At 37.7% G+C, this 14,979-nt stretch overlaps 2 protein-coding genes across 7 annotated transcripts in view; one reads left to right on the top strand and one right to left on the bottom strand.

The window, feature by feature from the left end:
• The window catches only part of LOC149776635 (uncharacterized), a 64,105-nt gene that overhangs the window by 16,136 nt on the left and 32,990 nt on the right, over positions 1-14,979 (top strand). For 3 of the 6 annotated variants that reach the window (XM_089941143.1, XM_089941142.1, XM_089941138.1), the window contains exons 1-5: positions 6,008-6,126; positions 9,007-9,034; positions 10,406-10,517; positions 11,146-11,173; positions 14,258-14,401. In XM_089941143.1, coding sequence (XP_089797269.1) covers positions 9,015-9,034; positions 10,406-10,517; positions 11,146-11,173; positions 14,258-14,401 — 304 coding nt within the window. In that variant the 5' untranslated portion in view covers positions 6,008-6,126; positions 9,007-9,014. Of the gene's footprint in view, positions 1-6,007; positions 6,190-8,671; positions 8,767-9,006; positions 9,035-10,405; positions 10,518-11,145; positions 11,174-14,257; positions 14,402-14,979 lie in introns of those variants that run through there. The other 3 variants (XM_089941140.1, XM_089941139.1, XM_089941141.1) reach the window with 3 other exon arrangements.
• Positions 2,833-5,965, bottom strand: LOC149776636 (uncharacterized). The gene is made up of 2 exons (XM_089941135.1): positions 5,355-5,965; positions 2,833-4,171 (listed from the first exon to the last, which is right to left on the bottom strand). The coding sequence occupies exons 1-2, from the start codon at positions 5,436-5,438 to the stop codon at positions 2,939-2,941; spliced, it is 1,317 nt and encodes a 438-aa protein (XP_089797261.1). The 5' UTR covers positions 5,439-5,965; the 3' UTR covers positions 2,833-2,938.

The raw sequence follows: 14,979 nt of genomic DNA, 5'->3' as shown, positions 1-14,979 counted from the left end.
CTAGATCGTTTATTTTTTTATTTGCCGCGTCGTTTATGACTTTGCTGATTTCGGGTGGCATTTCTCTGGTGATGGGTAATTTGACGGGTTGTTTTTTGCGCACTAAATTTAATATTTTACTTTTGACAGCATTGAAGCCTTTACTGGCCAAATTACCGATACCAGAAATGGCAGTCTCGCCGATTTTTCCTATTGCTTTTGACGCGAATTGTTTGATCGTGGGTCCGATTTTAGGTATTACTCGCGTAACGAGACTTCCAATGATATCACCGAATCCATTGCCGTGGATATATTTGTACACGGGCAATCTAGAGTTTACTATGCGGACCTGTTTGGGTCTGCGCTGATGTTTGTGAACAATCATGTTATTTCAATTGTGTTGTTTTAATCGATGAGCTCATCGACGAGTTCCTTGTAAATGTGAGAATTGATGATGCCACCGCGGAATAACCGCTGACAAATATCTGAGGCTTCGTTAATTACTTCGCGAGAGTTATTTCCTGCTCGTTTTCCTCCGATTAATACCTCGAGGCGAGATACATCGTTGACAACACTGTCAGGGCAAATGGTATATCCGCTTCCTGTTTTTGGTTTTGAAAATGACGATGGCGATAACGCTTCCTCGAATACTTCTCCTGACGATGTCCCTGACGACGTTAATGGTGATTCTAAGGGGAGTTGAAAGGAAGGGGGGTGAAAACCCGGGATTAATATATCACTCTTCCTTGTAGATGATAGACTTTCCCTTAGCTTCTTTGATTTATAATCACCAACATCCGATATAAATTTTTCAAAATTTTTATCAGAATAGTCTATTGGTTTTCCTAAAGTGCCAAAATAAATTATCGCCAGCCAATCAACTTCTTCGACTTTATCAGCAATAAATCTTCTCAAAATAAATCTTCTATTTTCAATAGAATCATCCGCAGCCATCTGAATTTTTGAATCATAATTTCTAAGTAAATACAATTTGTTCGTGTTCAAATAATTATCAGCGGTTACACTAGTATCAAGTTTTATTGGATGAAGTTCATATTCTTCCTTCATCCTTATATCTTCGGAAAGTTGTGCCTTAGGTTGTGCTGGTTTAACTATCGGTGCCTGTGGTTGAATATCTTCTTTTTTCCTTCTTGATTTTATCTCTTTTTTCTGAGGTGGAATTTTTTCTTTTGGTCTAGCTCCTAATTCCTGTGGTTGAACTATCGGTTCCTGTGGTTGAACTATCGGTTCCTGTGGTTGAATATCCTCTTCCTGTGGTATTACTTTTCTCTTCCGTGTTTTAGTTTTTTCTCCCTTCTCCTGTTGTTTTCTTTCCTTCACTTGCTGTTTTATATCTTCCGCTAGTTGCTTATTACGATTATATCTATCATCTGCTGCTTCTAAAAAATGGATCCCTTTCACTCGCATGTGTTTTTTCCGCATAAACTTTATATAACATACCATACCAACTATTACGGGTTTTATATTTTTCCTTTCCTATTTCAGTCAAATATTCATTTCGAATACTAAACATATCTTCCGCAAATTGACCAATTCGATCTATGGAATACAGTGTCGAGAGCGGTCGTGATATTATTTCCCATCCCTCATCGGTGAAATTTTCTCTTAAATTCTCGATACTAAACTTCCCTTTTTTTACTCCCGGTTTTCCTACTTTAGGTTTTCCCTTACTTGCTCCAGAATCAATTGCAGGTTGTTGCTCTTGTGCTGCTGCTGCTATTGCTAATCGATCGGGTAATGTTCGTGATTGTTCCTCAATACCTTTCAACATGGGAAAAATTCCCTTTTTCCTGGTATCTGGATCTTTTTCGTCACCAAATACAACTTGCTCGATTGTTCCGGTAACTGGCTTCAACCATTTCGATGATTCCTCGGCAATTCCATGTTGCACATCTTCGTAACCACGAACATTTCTCTTAAATAATTGTTTTGTCGGGATAAGCTTCTTTAATGCCGCTAATTGCTCTCGCGCTAATCTGGCAGAATGAGGCTCTCCAACTCTACTAGTTTTCCGACTCATATTATTTTCAACTATATTGTTTTAATGCGAGGTAAAATTAGGATTAGCAGCCAAACTTTGCAAACTTCGTCGACGGAATAAATCCCCCCCCCCCTTTTTTCCTTGTCTAGAATCATTGAATTTGCACACAAAAAATTGCAATCGGGAGTGAATTTACGCAAATTAATTTTCGTAGGAAGGCTTATTTTTGAAATCTGAGGCTTCTACGGAGAAAGTTCTCGTAGGAAGCTTTATTTGGTCTGGAACGTCTGGTCTGTAGAACTTCCCTGCTGCTGACCAATGCCCAATTTGTGTCCCGCCACCCACTGTAATGCAGTGCTTAAATATTCAAAGATTTTACAACTGGAGCTACAGCCCATGGGAAGGCACTTGTCATAATAATATAGGTCATTCCAAGAGAAGCCAAACATATGATACTGAGTCGGGCAGAGTGGAACAATTCTGAAGGCACTAGCTATGTCAGTTTTTGCCATAACACAACCTCTACCAAGTTTTTTAATGATTGCAATAGCATGTTCCACAGTTTGATATTGAACAACACTTTTTTCTGGGGATATACCATCATTTATAGAAAACCCTGGAGGAAATGATAAATGGTGAATCATGCGAAAAGTACCAGGTGTTTTCTTTGGAACCAAGCCAAGTGGTGATATCTGAAATAGCGAGAAAGGGTGGCTCTTGAAAGGCCCTGCAAACCTGCCAGCCTCAAGCTCTTTGTCTATTTTGTCTTGCACGATCTGTGGATTTTGTATGGCTGATTTCAGATTATGTGATTGAAATGGGGACAGAGAACCCTCGTGCCCCACTTTAAATCCAAATGTAAACCCATGTATCAAAATTTGTATCATGGCAGTGTTGTACCCTTTCAACCAATGTTGTAACCTTTCAGCTTTAACAGGAGTAGGAAGCTTACTGTTTTCACAGTTCCCCTTTTCCTTGCTGGCTGTGTTGAAGGGAGTTTGATGTAGGTCCTTGGGACTGAGTAGGTTTGTAGCTACCACGAAAGGGCTCCATGCTGTCAGTTCTAGCTTGTTTTGGGGCATATTTTGGCAACAATTTGAATGGGTGTTGAATGGGCAGTCTGCATTTGCTGAAGGGATGGGCTTCCAAGCAATTGAAACAATTATGCTGGTATTTACAAGCTAGCCCTGCCAAACACTGCAGCCCCTTATGGTAGTTAAAGCAGGCCCCTTTTGGGGGATTTGATTTTGAGACTGCAGACGGTAATGTGGCAGTGCTGGTGGCAGTCCTGTCACCAATGCTGTCCAGAACAGATCGCATGTAAAGTTCAAGGTGGGTGGAACCCCACTTTGCCTCTCCCCTCTCTATCATGCGACGAAACTGCTCATCATAGTATCTCCAATGAGCCCTGCGCTCAGACAACTTCATGACGATTTCCATGTGGTGAGATAACACTGTGCTCAACCTAGGGGATTTCATGCATATTACTGTAGCAAATCTGTTCCATGCTGTCAACCACTGATTGATCGAGAGTGGGGACTTCCTGGCCATGGGGACTAGGTTAAATTCAGATGTGTTTGAAGTGATATTGCACTGTAATCTATATGTATTGTCCATGGATGTCGAAAGGAGATTTTGAAAATCTATGTATGTCCCAGCCCAAATCTTCTTCTTAATTTTATCAGTTATAGAGGCAGTTATATCAATTGATGTGCTTACAAAGTTGGACTGACTGTGTGTATCTAATATGTTAATAGGTGCTAATAAATCACTCAGAGTACCTATACCTGTATGACAGACTCCAGTTAAGGCTGATGTAGCCTGTGCAATGCTTCCCCCAACGGATGTTTCAACATTTCTTTCTGTTTGGGCTCTTGAGGAGGCAGATGGCCCTTGCTCTGTTTCCTGCGACAACATGGCTGGTTGTTGTGGACTAGTGGTCCCATGCAGTATCTCCAAGATGTGGTCCAGCTTTCTGTCCACTTGCGCAGTGATCACAGGTGTAATCTGCTGTACTACCTGCTGTGCTATCCGGTCAATGGTAGCTTGGTCTACTGTATCTGCATGTGTTGCTCCCGCTCCATGCTGCTGTTTTTGGCGATCAACTGCTCTAATCCGTGAACCAGATGACTGAACCCTCTTTACAGCCTGTTCAACCCCTGCTGATGCTTTGCGCTTGGGTGGCATGATCTGGTTAGGTTAGAAAAATGAATGTATTAAACATAATAGTAAATAGTAAGAAAGAAGTAAAATGGACTACCACGTATGGTCCTATGCACAAGGCATGTTATTATTTAATGAAAAATGCACAAACATATTATCATTGGCAAACCAATGCATGTAAGGTTACCTGATATAATTTCTTCATTGATAGACACAAATATACATACATATATATACATATATATATATATATATATATATATATATATATATATATATATATATATATATATATATAACCCTTTGTCCTTAGCAAAATGGCTTATGTATAGAAGGTGGCGGTCTGGTATGCAACCAGACCTGTTATCAGGCCAACCGGCTGATGCAAAAGTGCAAAAGAAAAAGAGGACAGGTACGGGACCTGGCCTGTTATCTCCCAAAGTGAGCAGATAACAAAAGATATTGAAACATGTTCCAGGAAGCCACTCAAAAAGGACCCCTTGTGAAATAATTAATACTTACGAACAAGGATTTGGTATATAATCATTTAACGGGGGGGGGGGGAGGCACCAAATATATTAAGGGGAACCCCTATTATGTAGAACAGAATGGCTTGCCAGGAACAAGTCCCAAAAGGATCAGGTACGGGACCTGACCCAGTCCCTCCACAATGGCAGACACTAAGGTTGTTTACGAAAAACAAAGGAACAGGTACGGGACCTGGCCTGATATCTCCCTTTGTGGGCAGATACAAATAAAATTGAAAGCAAAATTAGTACAAGAGCTAACCTAGCCTAGTTATCGTTGAATGATTGTGCGTTATTTTATAACATGCATTGAGAAGAGCTCCCCGAAGTGACTTATAAAGGTGTCACTGTCCTTTAGGGGACAAATGAATGCCATCTGAGCGAAACTTCTCCCTCACATGAGGCCTATCGAAGGCAAATTTGCTATTATGGTCCCAAAATGTTAAATAAGGATAAGCAGACACTTCAGATCGCACAATATCATTGACCTCTTTTGCTAAGTGACAGTACATCTCCTTATAGTTTTTATCGGCTGCTTCATTGTTATGGTTTAGTATTCCCGCGACCCCAACTTGGTGTAACGTTGCCGGGAATCTAGGCATAAGCTGACACAGAACGATCTGTTTAACCTTATATTTCTTATGTAAAAGCGTAGCCAATGCGACCATCTTATGTGCAATTACCTCTGGCGATGTCTCTGCGTTTACATCGTTGTCCCCAATCAGAAGAATTACAATATCGGGGTTTCTTAAGCGGACTTCATTCATGTCAAGGCGCAAAAACTTATCGATTGTGCTCCCCCCCCATACCCTTCATGTTTACATTACAAACTTCCGTTACATTAAAAGACGGACTTAGTCTAAGATCCGTCCCGGACCTCAAATACCGATCTAACCATTTACAAAGTGAATGGCCCATAATGATTGCTTTTGTCATTGTCTTTCCAAAATTTAAACGATGGCTATGTACATAAAGAAAATTCTACTAACCTTCTTCTTTCCAAAGTGCGAGCAAGAAAATGATCCTCAGAATTATGAGAAATAATTGTGCAATAAAACAAGAACAATTAAAAGGATCGAAAGGAAAAAAAAGAAAAATGTAAAATTTATGATCTCTAAATATACTACCCGTATCTCCAAGAATTCTTTGCAAGTGACGCTAAGGATGCTGACCCATATATTCATACTCCTTAACTATCTTCCATTGGCTAAACGAGTCATGTGACCTCATTCCTGGGTTCAGCTGGCCCCCCAATGGTCAATATTGCTTTGTTTCAATTGCATAACAAGACCCATTCACCTTTCATCACAAATATCCTTGCACTAGTGCAAATAGTTTTATAGATAGATCTGACTTTAGTGGTTATTCTTTGTGTGCTCCATTACATGATATGGGCTTAGTTCGTAGTCTCAACCACAACAAATCAAGTTGAGGCTACGACATCGTAGTTAACTGGTACACTCCTTGCATTTCAGAGGGAATTGTTTCTTACATGACTTTCATGGTTCTGTTTAAAGAGTAATATATTCAATTTCGTTTCCAGGCTGTAGCTCGAAAGTAGTTTAAGATATTAGGAAGAATGTATATATCCTGATACCGACAATATGTCGTAGACCATGTTTTATGTCATTTCTCAAGGTCAGGGTCGAGGCAAAAATGCTTTGGTGTCATGTTAAATTATAATATGTCTATTTGTTCATTTTTACACCCGTCCTAAGATGGGAAAAATTATGTTAACACTATATATATATATATATATATATATATATATATATATATATATATATATATATATATCTGTGTGTGTGTCATCGTGGAAGGACTGGATCATGCTTAGCGGCTTTGGAGGGCAATCAATTTTCGCCAGGATTGTGAAGAGTCTGTCTCTGCTTACCAGATCGATTGCCTTGGTGATGTCTTTAAAGGCTAGGAAGAATGGTGTGTGTTGTTCTCTGCATTTTTCCTGCAGTTGCCTGACAGAGAAGATCATGTCGATTGTGGACCTCTCTGCGAAGAACCCGCACTGCGACTCTGGGTAAAACTCTGTCAGCAAGCGTCTGCAGAACGATGGCTCAACATCCGACCCCTTTGACATCCGCAGTGGAGTTTTATCACTGTTTTAATGTAATCTTCAAAATTAAAAGTATAGACCTTGAGAGGGTCTTTCTACATGATTTTACCATCAATCCAAGAGACAATGATGTAAAATTAGGGGTGCTTTGAGTATATACGTCTTAGCCACCTTTGTAGTGGCATTTTCAGGCATTTCCCGTTAATAATGCATAAAATGGAAGAGCAAGCGGATATACTGTTCTTCTGAAGATTTCTTTATGAAAATAACTATCTACGAGTTCAATATGACACAAACTTTGGTTCCAAAATACTCTTATTATGGATTGTTCCAACTTCTAGAAAGTGAAACATGAAACGTACAATATAATTCATTGATCATTTAACACATTTCCTTCATGAACTTAAGAAGTGAGAGAAACTTTACAAAATATTAACATTTTCTGCAATTTCTATATTGATGGAGCTGTCTATAACGAACAACCATTTATTTTGGCAGCAGGAGGGAGCGCATGGGATTTTTTTTGCTGCTACCTCAAGACAGTTAATTCTTTGTAACTATTAAAATGTACATAATATGCTTATTTGTCCACATGTCAGAGCGAGAGTTTCTTCAAGCTATTTGAGGGCCGGAAATATTTAAATATTTGGGTAAAATATTCCAGCCCCATTCCCCCATCTGAAAATCAAATGCGAAGACCCTTTAATTCAACAAGGAAAAATAGGTGAAGCCAGTTTAAGCTCAAATTGCTATTATTTTTTAATTTTACCTTTATTTCAATGGTCCTATATGACATACAGGTCCGACCTTAGTTCGATTGGACCGGCATGGCGCTCACATGGGTCCCGCGTCTTAATAATTAAAAAAAAATGTGTGTATAGAATTAATTTTTCTTTCTTCAAACGATGTAAGAAAATACTAAGTTCAATATCATATAAAACTTGTTTAAAAGTTTATATCCAGATGAATTGCTCACAGGGGGCCCGCGTGTAAATCCCCGTCAAAATGATTAAAATCGGACCCCGCGTTTGCTAAAGCCGTTCCCGATGACATACTTGATCCATTTTCATTAATCTTTTACAATTAACTTTATATCTTGAAAAGTAGTCAAGAGTTGCACCTGTTCAAAATATTTCCTTTTATACTTTATTATCCATAAGCTGATGTCATCTGAGATTTACTGCGTCCATGTGTGTGGTTGAAACTCGTGTAGAGTTTGACTTGTTAACATTAAACTTTCATTTCGGATGAACTTGGGATTAGTATGTGTGTACCATATAGATAACAGATAGAGCTCATCTTTTTATCATTTTATTTTTTCGATCGATCGAGAGAACGTAAACTTTCAATCGCTAAGACTGCGTATAAAACCCTCATTACTTCAAGGTGGATACATTTCTATTATAGCTCTTTAAGCCATGGGTGACTATGGGCAGGCGTCACCGCCAAAATTATATTAATCAAATGATGCAGTTGAAATTAGTCTTGTATTATCACACAAATTAAAATGAAAGCATCAACATCCACTAGAACCATTATAGCCAAGGATTACCATTGTACTTCGCCAAGTCGATAAGTGCTATTTTTAGACTTGGAGAGCCCCACATACGTCTACATTTGACCGTTTTTAAACACGATTTTCCGCCTTTTTAATATTGAATACAACCACAATTTTCTTATTTTTCTCATTTTAAATTTAATAGATAAAAAGCAGTGTGAACATTTCTGAAAATGTATGCGGCACATATTTGAAAATGTATGCCGCCACGATTTCAAAACTTTTGAATCACAGTACCAAGCACATATACCCTGTCTTCTCTTTCTAATAATTGCTAATTTCCTCTTTATTTTCTTATACCCATATTTCTTCCGCATTCTGTGGATACGTTTAATATTAGTGTACATGTAATACTTTATGAATTTTTACGTAGGATCTAAAAAAAGCAACGAGGAAGGTTATTTTCAGTTCTTTTCCAGAGACATGCTCGATTCATTAATATCTACCCTACAGTGAGTTACGGGTGGTAAGGAATTATTCAACCCTTTATTTGTAAAGGCAGCTAGGATATTTTTCAGAGGGGTCACTTGTAAATAAATACAAGTCATACTTGTTTTGAATTCACCTTTTCAGTACTGAGGTTGACAATAGTAGTAGGTAAACTATTCTACAGTTATTCAACACTTTGTGTTTCCACATACACTTTATTTGTATGCTCTTGGTATTCAGGTGTATTGAATCAAACAAAGTACCCTTTTTTTTTCAGGCTGAGAAATGGCGTTTGCAAACAGATCGTAAGTAATTCCAATTTTAATTTTAAATCAATTTCTACAGAGTCACACATTCATTCATTCATTCATTCATTCATCCATTCATTCATTCATTCATTCGTTGTACCCGATTTTGGCAGATGAAAGTTATAATGGATATATTGAAATGAATCTCCACTTTAAATTTTTCTCTCACATCAGGTTCATTATTTTTAGTTCTTGCAATTGGTCAAGGAATTAATTCTTTTGTTAGGTCATGGTATGTTAAAACCACGTTATTTTATGGAGTCTTCAATATTCTTTACACATACATACATACATACATACATAAAAATACACACATACATACATGTACACACATACATACATACATACATATATACATACATACATACCTATGTACATAAATACATATATACATGCATGCACACAGGCACATACATACATACCACACACACTTAGACACATATACATACATACATACATACATACATACATTGGTACATACATACATACATACATGTTGTTGTTGTTGTTGTGGGGTTTAACGCCATTTTTCAGCACACGATAGGCTATACATGGCGGCCAGTATTAATGGTGGAGGAAGAACCCGGGAAAACCCCGGAAAGAACCACCGACCCTCAAGAAGCTACTGGCAAGCTTTCTCACATACCCACATTGGCTGAATCTTAGACTCGAACCGCCGCAGACAGAGGTGAGATGGCAGTGATCCGTAACGAAGAGCGCTTTAGACCACTCGGCCACTCGGGGCCCCTACATACATACATACCTATGTACATAAATACATATATACATGCATGCACACACACACACACATACATGCATGCATACATACATACATACATACATTGGTACATACATACATACACATACATACATACATACATACATACATACACGCTTGCATGCACACACGTACATACTTACACATACATAGGGGCCCCGAGCATTCACCATATTGGATCATTGCCATCTCACTTCTGTCTGCGTGGGTTCAAGTCTTAGGTTCGACCAATGTTGGTATATGAGGAAGCATGCCAGTAGCTTCTCATGGGTCGGTGGTTCTTTCTGGGGATTTCCCTGGTTCTTTCTCCCATTAATACTGGCCGCCATGTATAGCCTATCTTGTGCTCAAAAATGGCTTTAAACCCTACATACATACAGGCATACATGCATACATACATACATAGATACATGCATATATACATACATACATACATACATACATACATACATACATGCATACATATATACATACATACATACATACATACATACATGTAGAGATAGATAGATAGATAGATACTAAAATCAGATTGATTGATAGATAGATATGTTTTAAGACAGTTAAACAATATCATAATCTATATTTAGCACATCAGTCCAGAAGCCAAGAGTTTTCGTTCAACCCTCCAAAACAGAGAAAGTATCCAGGGATGTGTCTCCCACAGTTTCTCCCACTTCTGCGAGGAGGAGACATGCATATGTAGGCATTTCCCCATCATTGCTTGGTCAGAATATATATATATCTGTATGTGTGTGTGTGTGTGTGTGTGTGTGTGTGAATTTTGTGCATATGGCAAAACAATGGGTTAAGTAACTTGCAGACTTGGGTTTGATTCTCTTTTTTTACAATGAATAATTTTGTAAGTTTTAAGTGCAAATTAATGAGAGCTACTAAGTTTTCCATCATGTTAATATGACTTAAGACATACAGTGGTGGCATGAGGGGGGCGAGGCATCCATGGGATTCCATAACTTTTGTTTTATGCACAGCTAAATCTATTGTTTTAATCTGAACTGTGGGATACTCATTTTGTGACATGGGGAAAACACGGAGGACCGCACCATCCCAACATGCTACATTCTCAATAAAGGCCAAAAAGATCTTAATAGACTCACATAAAATCCACAACATCTTTTCTGGAGTCTCTCGTAAACATTCAGTGAAGTAAACATTTATTAATTTTTATATGTTTAACATACTGTATACAAGCAGTATTGTTCATTATAATTGAGCATTACATTGATTTGTTAATATTTGTTAATATATGAATTAGAGGGAATATATCTCCACAATTAAAGAAAAGCTTTGTTTTCATTTCTCTCAACAGGGACCAGAACTACCATTTGTGACATTGGGTAAGTTTAGTGGTAATTGTCTTTGAAAGTTATTCTTTTAGTTTATGGAATCTTTGAATAAGACAGTTATGTGGTGAACTATTCCAAAAGATAACATTATTAATTAATTATTAATTATTCATAAAGTTCTTAATTTCAGAGGAAGAGGACTACTTCCTTAGAACGTTTACCCTCTTAACTTATTTTTTGGTAAAAAGTATGTGCTCTCAATATCATATATATTGTCATCTTTCTTTGTCACACCTTAACTCTGGCAACAAAAACGTTCTAACTTGGCCAAATTAATTTTTAATTTGACAATTTTCCGTTAATAGTTTCCAGTTGATAAAAAGGTGGGTAAAGTCCATGGACATAACTCATCACTCGAAGCAATGATCCATTCTAGTAATTGTTTCTTTTGTGTTTGTGTTTGATTTGTAGAGTTGTGTTTAAGAGTCATCATACTATATCATGTAAAACCCCAGATAGTGGTTTTCTACTGGTATGCAAGTGAGTGTTTGTCTTTAAGACTGTGAGAGTTTGTAATTGGTTGTGTATTTGCTCACCTTTCTGTGTCCTACTCCACCCTTATCCAATTTCCATAATTCACATAGTGACCAATCCATATTCAATTTCTTTCGATGAACATTATGACGCATCCATAAATGAATCTCACAGAGAGGCATTGTGTCCTATCCATCACCCATGTTCAGTTCAATTGATGGCCATAGTGAATCATTCCTCATATTGTTTTAGAGAGCCACATTGTCCCATTCATGTTCAGTTTTCACTGCATCTCTATGGTGATCCATCCATGATAAATACTTCCATACGTACCTGTAATGCCCCACCCATGTTAAATTCCTATATAGAGTCCTTGTGACCCATCCATGTTTGAATCCCATAAAGGACCATACTGACCCACTGACCCACTCATGTTTTAATATTTTCAAAACTGCCATAGTGATCCCTCCCATATTGTTATGATTCCCATTTATAACTATAGAGTCCCATCCTCCATCTTAATTCCAATCAATGAAGAATGTCCCCTGTCCCACTTAAATTCTCATGAATGGCTATATCAATCCATAATGTTAAATTCTCACTGAAGTCTGTACCTAACCATCCATGCTAAATTTTCATACTGGACCATACCAACCCATCATGTTACATTCTCATTAAAGGTCATATCACCCCATCTATGTTAAATTTCACAGCGGATAGTACTAATCCATCATGTTACATTCTTATTGAACGCCATACCATCCCATCCCTGTTAAATATTCACAGAAGACCGTACCGTCCCAACATGCTACATTCTCATTAAAGGCCATACCGTCCCATCTCTGTTAAATATTCACAGAGGACCGTACTGTCCCAACATGCTACATTCTCATTAAAGGCCATACCGTCCCATCCCTATTAAATATTCACAGAGGACCGCACCTTCCCAACATGCTACATTCTCATTAAAGGCCATACTGTCCCATCCCTGTTAAATATTCACAGAGGATCGTATGATCCCAACATGCTACATTCTCATTAAAGGCCATACCATCCCATCCTTGTTAAATATTCACAGAGGATCATATGATCCCAACATGCTACATTCTCATTAAAGGCCATACCATCCCATCCCTGTTAAATATTCACAGACAACTGTACCATCCCAACATGCCACATTCTCATTAAAGGCCATACCATTCAATCCCTGTTAAATATTCACAGAGGACCATACCATCCCAACATGCTACATTCAAATTAAAGGCCATACCAACCCATCCCTGTTAAATATTCACAGAGGATCATATGATCACAACATGCTACATTCTCATTAAAAGCCATACCGTCCCATCCCTATTAAATATTCACAGAGGACTGCACCATCCCAACATGCTACATTCTCATTAAAGGCCATACCGTCCCATCCCTGTTAAATATTCACAGAGGACCACACCATCCCAACATGTTACATTCTCATTAAAGGCCATACCGTCCCATCCCTGTTAAATATTCACAGAGGATCAGATGATCCCAACATGCTACATTCTCATTAAAGGCCATACCATCCCATCCCTGTTAAATATTCACAGAGGATCGTACAATCCCAACATGCTACATTCTCATTAAAGGCCATACCATCCCATCCCTGTTAAATATTCACAGAGGATCAGATGATCCCAACATGCTACATTCTCATTAAAGGCCATAACATCCCATCTTTGTTAAATATTCACAGAGGATCGTACGATCCCAACATGCTACATTCTCATTAAAGGCCATACCGTCCAATCCCTATTAAATATTCACTGAGGATCGTACCATCCCAACATGCTACATTCTCATTAAAAGCCATCCTGTCCCATCCTTATTTAATATTCACAGAGGACTGCACCATTCCAACATGATACATTCTCATTAAAGGCCATACCGTCCCATCCCTGTTAAATATTCACATGGCCCATAATGACCAATCCCTTAAAAGAGAATTTCCTATTCTTTGTTATCTTAAATCAATAAAATTTTTGTGTTTTTATTGCACTATTGTAGCATTTTGTCACTCTATTTTATCGGAGTAGTAAGATTTCAAATTATGCGCGATAGTAGGGCTGCACTTGAGAAAGTTTACTCTTTTTTATTAGAGTGGTCTCATGTACCCTCCATAGAAGTTGGTTGGTGTGCCCTGCAAGTGAGCTGTACACTTTGGATTTATATTAGTGATATTACATTCTTAAAAATTGGGTTAGTGGAAAGAATGTAAAATAGTACTCCCAGTAGATACTCCTCACATTATAAAGAGCCTTTTTGTCCCCCACCCCTAATCATTCTTTTGTGGCATCAGTATTTAGCTATATCCTTATATTTTAACAGCAAATATACATAAAATGTTTTATTGATATACATGTACACTTCATACTAACAATAAATTCGTTGTTTCTGAGTTTGTGCTAATCATGTTTGAGTATATATGTACATACCTATATACAAAACTTAATACACAAATACATTACAGTCAAAACCTATACAAGAAGTATCACTCTACCTCAGTCACATTTTATTTCTTGTTATTTTTCACAACAAATACATGTCTGACATATTCTTTAGATGCATCGCTAGTAGACTTGAAGGCAGCATTGTATGAAGAATTGAGCCTTCTTCTACGTAAGGATGGAGCTTGGAGGAGACTACTTCAGACTGAGGACAAGGTTACAAGAAAAATGGAGATAGATGCATCCAGTTACATAGAAGGCAGGCTTTATGTTTTAATTCATAATATATTTTTCTCTTCCTTACTACACATAAACAGACATACTCTTGTGTGAAACCATGTGCAATTGTCGGGGGTGGGTGGGTCTACAATGCTCGTTTTATTATTGCAATTATTATTGTAATTATTATTCAGTTATGCTTTTACTTTCAGTACTTGTGTAACAGTAGTAGTAATAGATTTTGTTGTTGTCATGATAGTTGCCAAGATTATATTACAAAGAGCTAGGTATTTTATACCTTCATCTATCTATATGAGAACACTTAATGTTTAGCCTATCGTCTGCCCACACAACTGTAACTTGCTTGATCCAAGTTCATGTCATTAGAGCCGACCCAAGCTGGTAATGGTTTTCCGTGGGAAATATTTGAAGCAGACCAAGTAGAATGAAACATGCCAGCACAAACTGATTTGTTCGCCTAAAATAGAAGAGTAGGAAAATTTAGTGTAATAAACAAACGTCCATATGACCTAGACCATTATTATTATTATTATTATTATCATACATGGTATAGTAGCATTAATGACCATCTTCCCACTGCTTAAAGGGAAACCATAA

Source organism: Sinohyriopsis cumingii, chromosome 18 (genome assembly GCF_028554795.1).
Source record: "Sinohyriopsis cumingii isolate HCF-2022 chromosome 18, ASM2855479v2, whole genome shotgun sequence".
In the NCBI taxonomy this organism is placed as follows: Eukaryota; Metazoa; Mollusca; class Bivalvia; order Unionida; family Unionidae; genus Sinohyriopsis; species Sinohyriopsis cumingii.
This window is presented reverse-complemented; position numbering and strand designations above follow the sequence as displayed.

Coding starts and splice junctions, on each gene's coding strand:
- LOC149776636 (XM_089941135.1), bottom strand. CDS start 5,438: ATGAATGAAGTCCGCTTAAGAAACCCCGATATTGTAATTCTTCTGATT. Junction 4,172..5,354: donor ACGCAGAGACATCGCCAGAG/GTAATTGCACAT, acceptor TAACCTAACCAG/ATCATGCCACCCAAGCGCAA.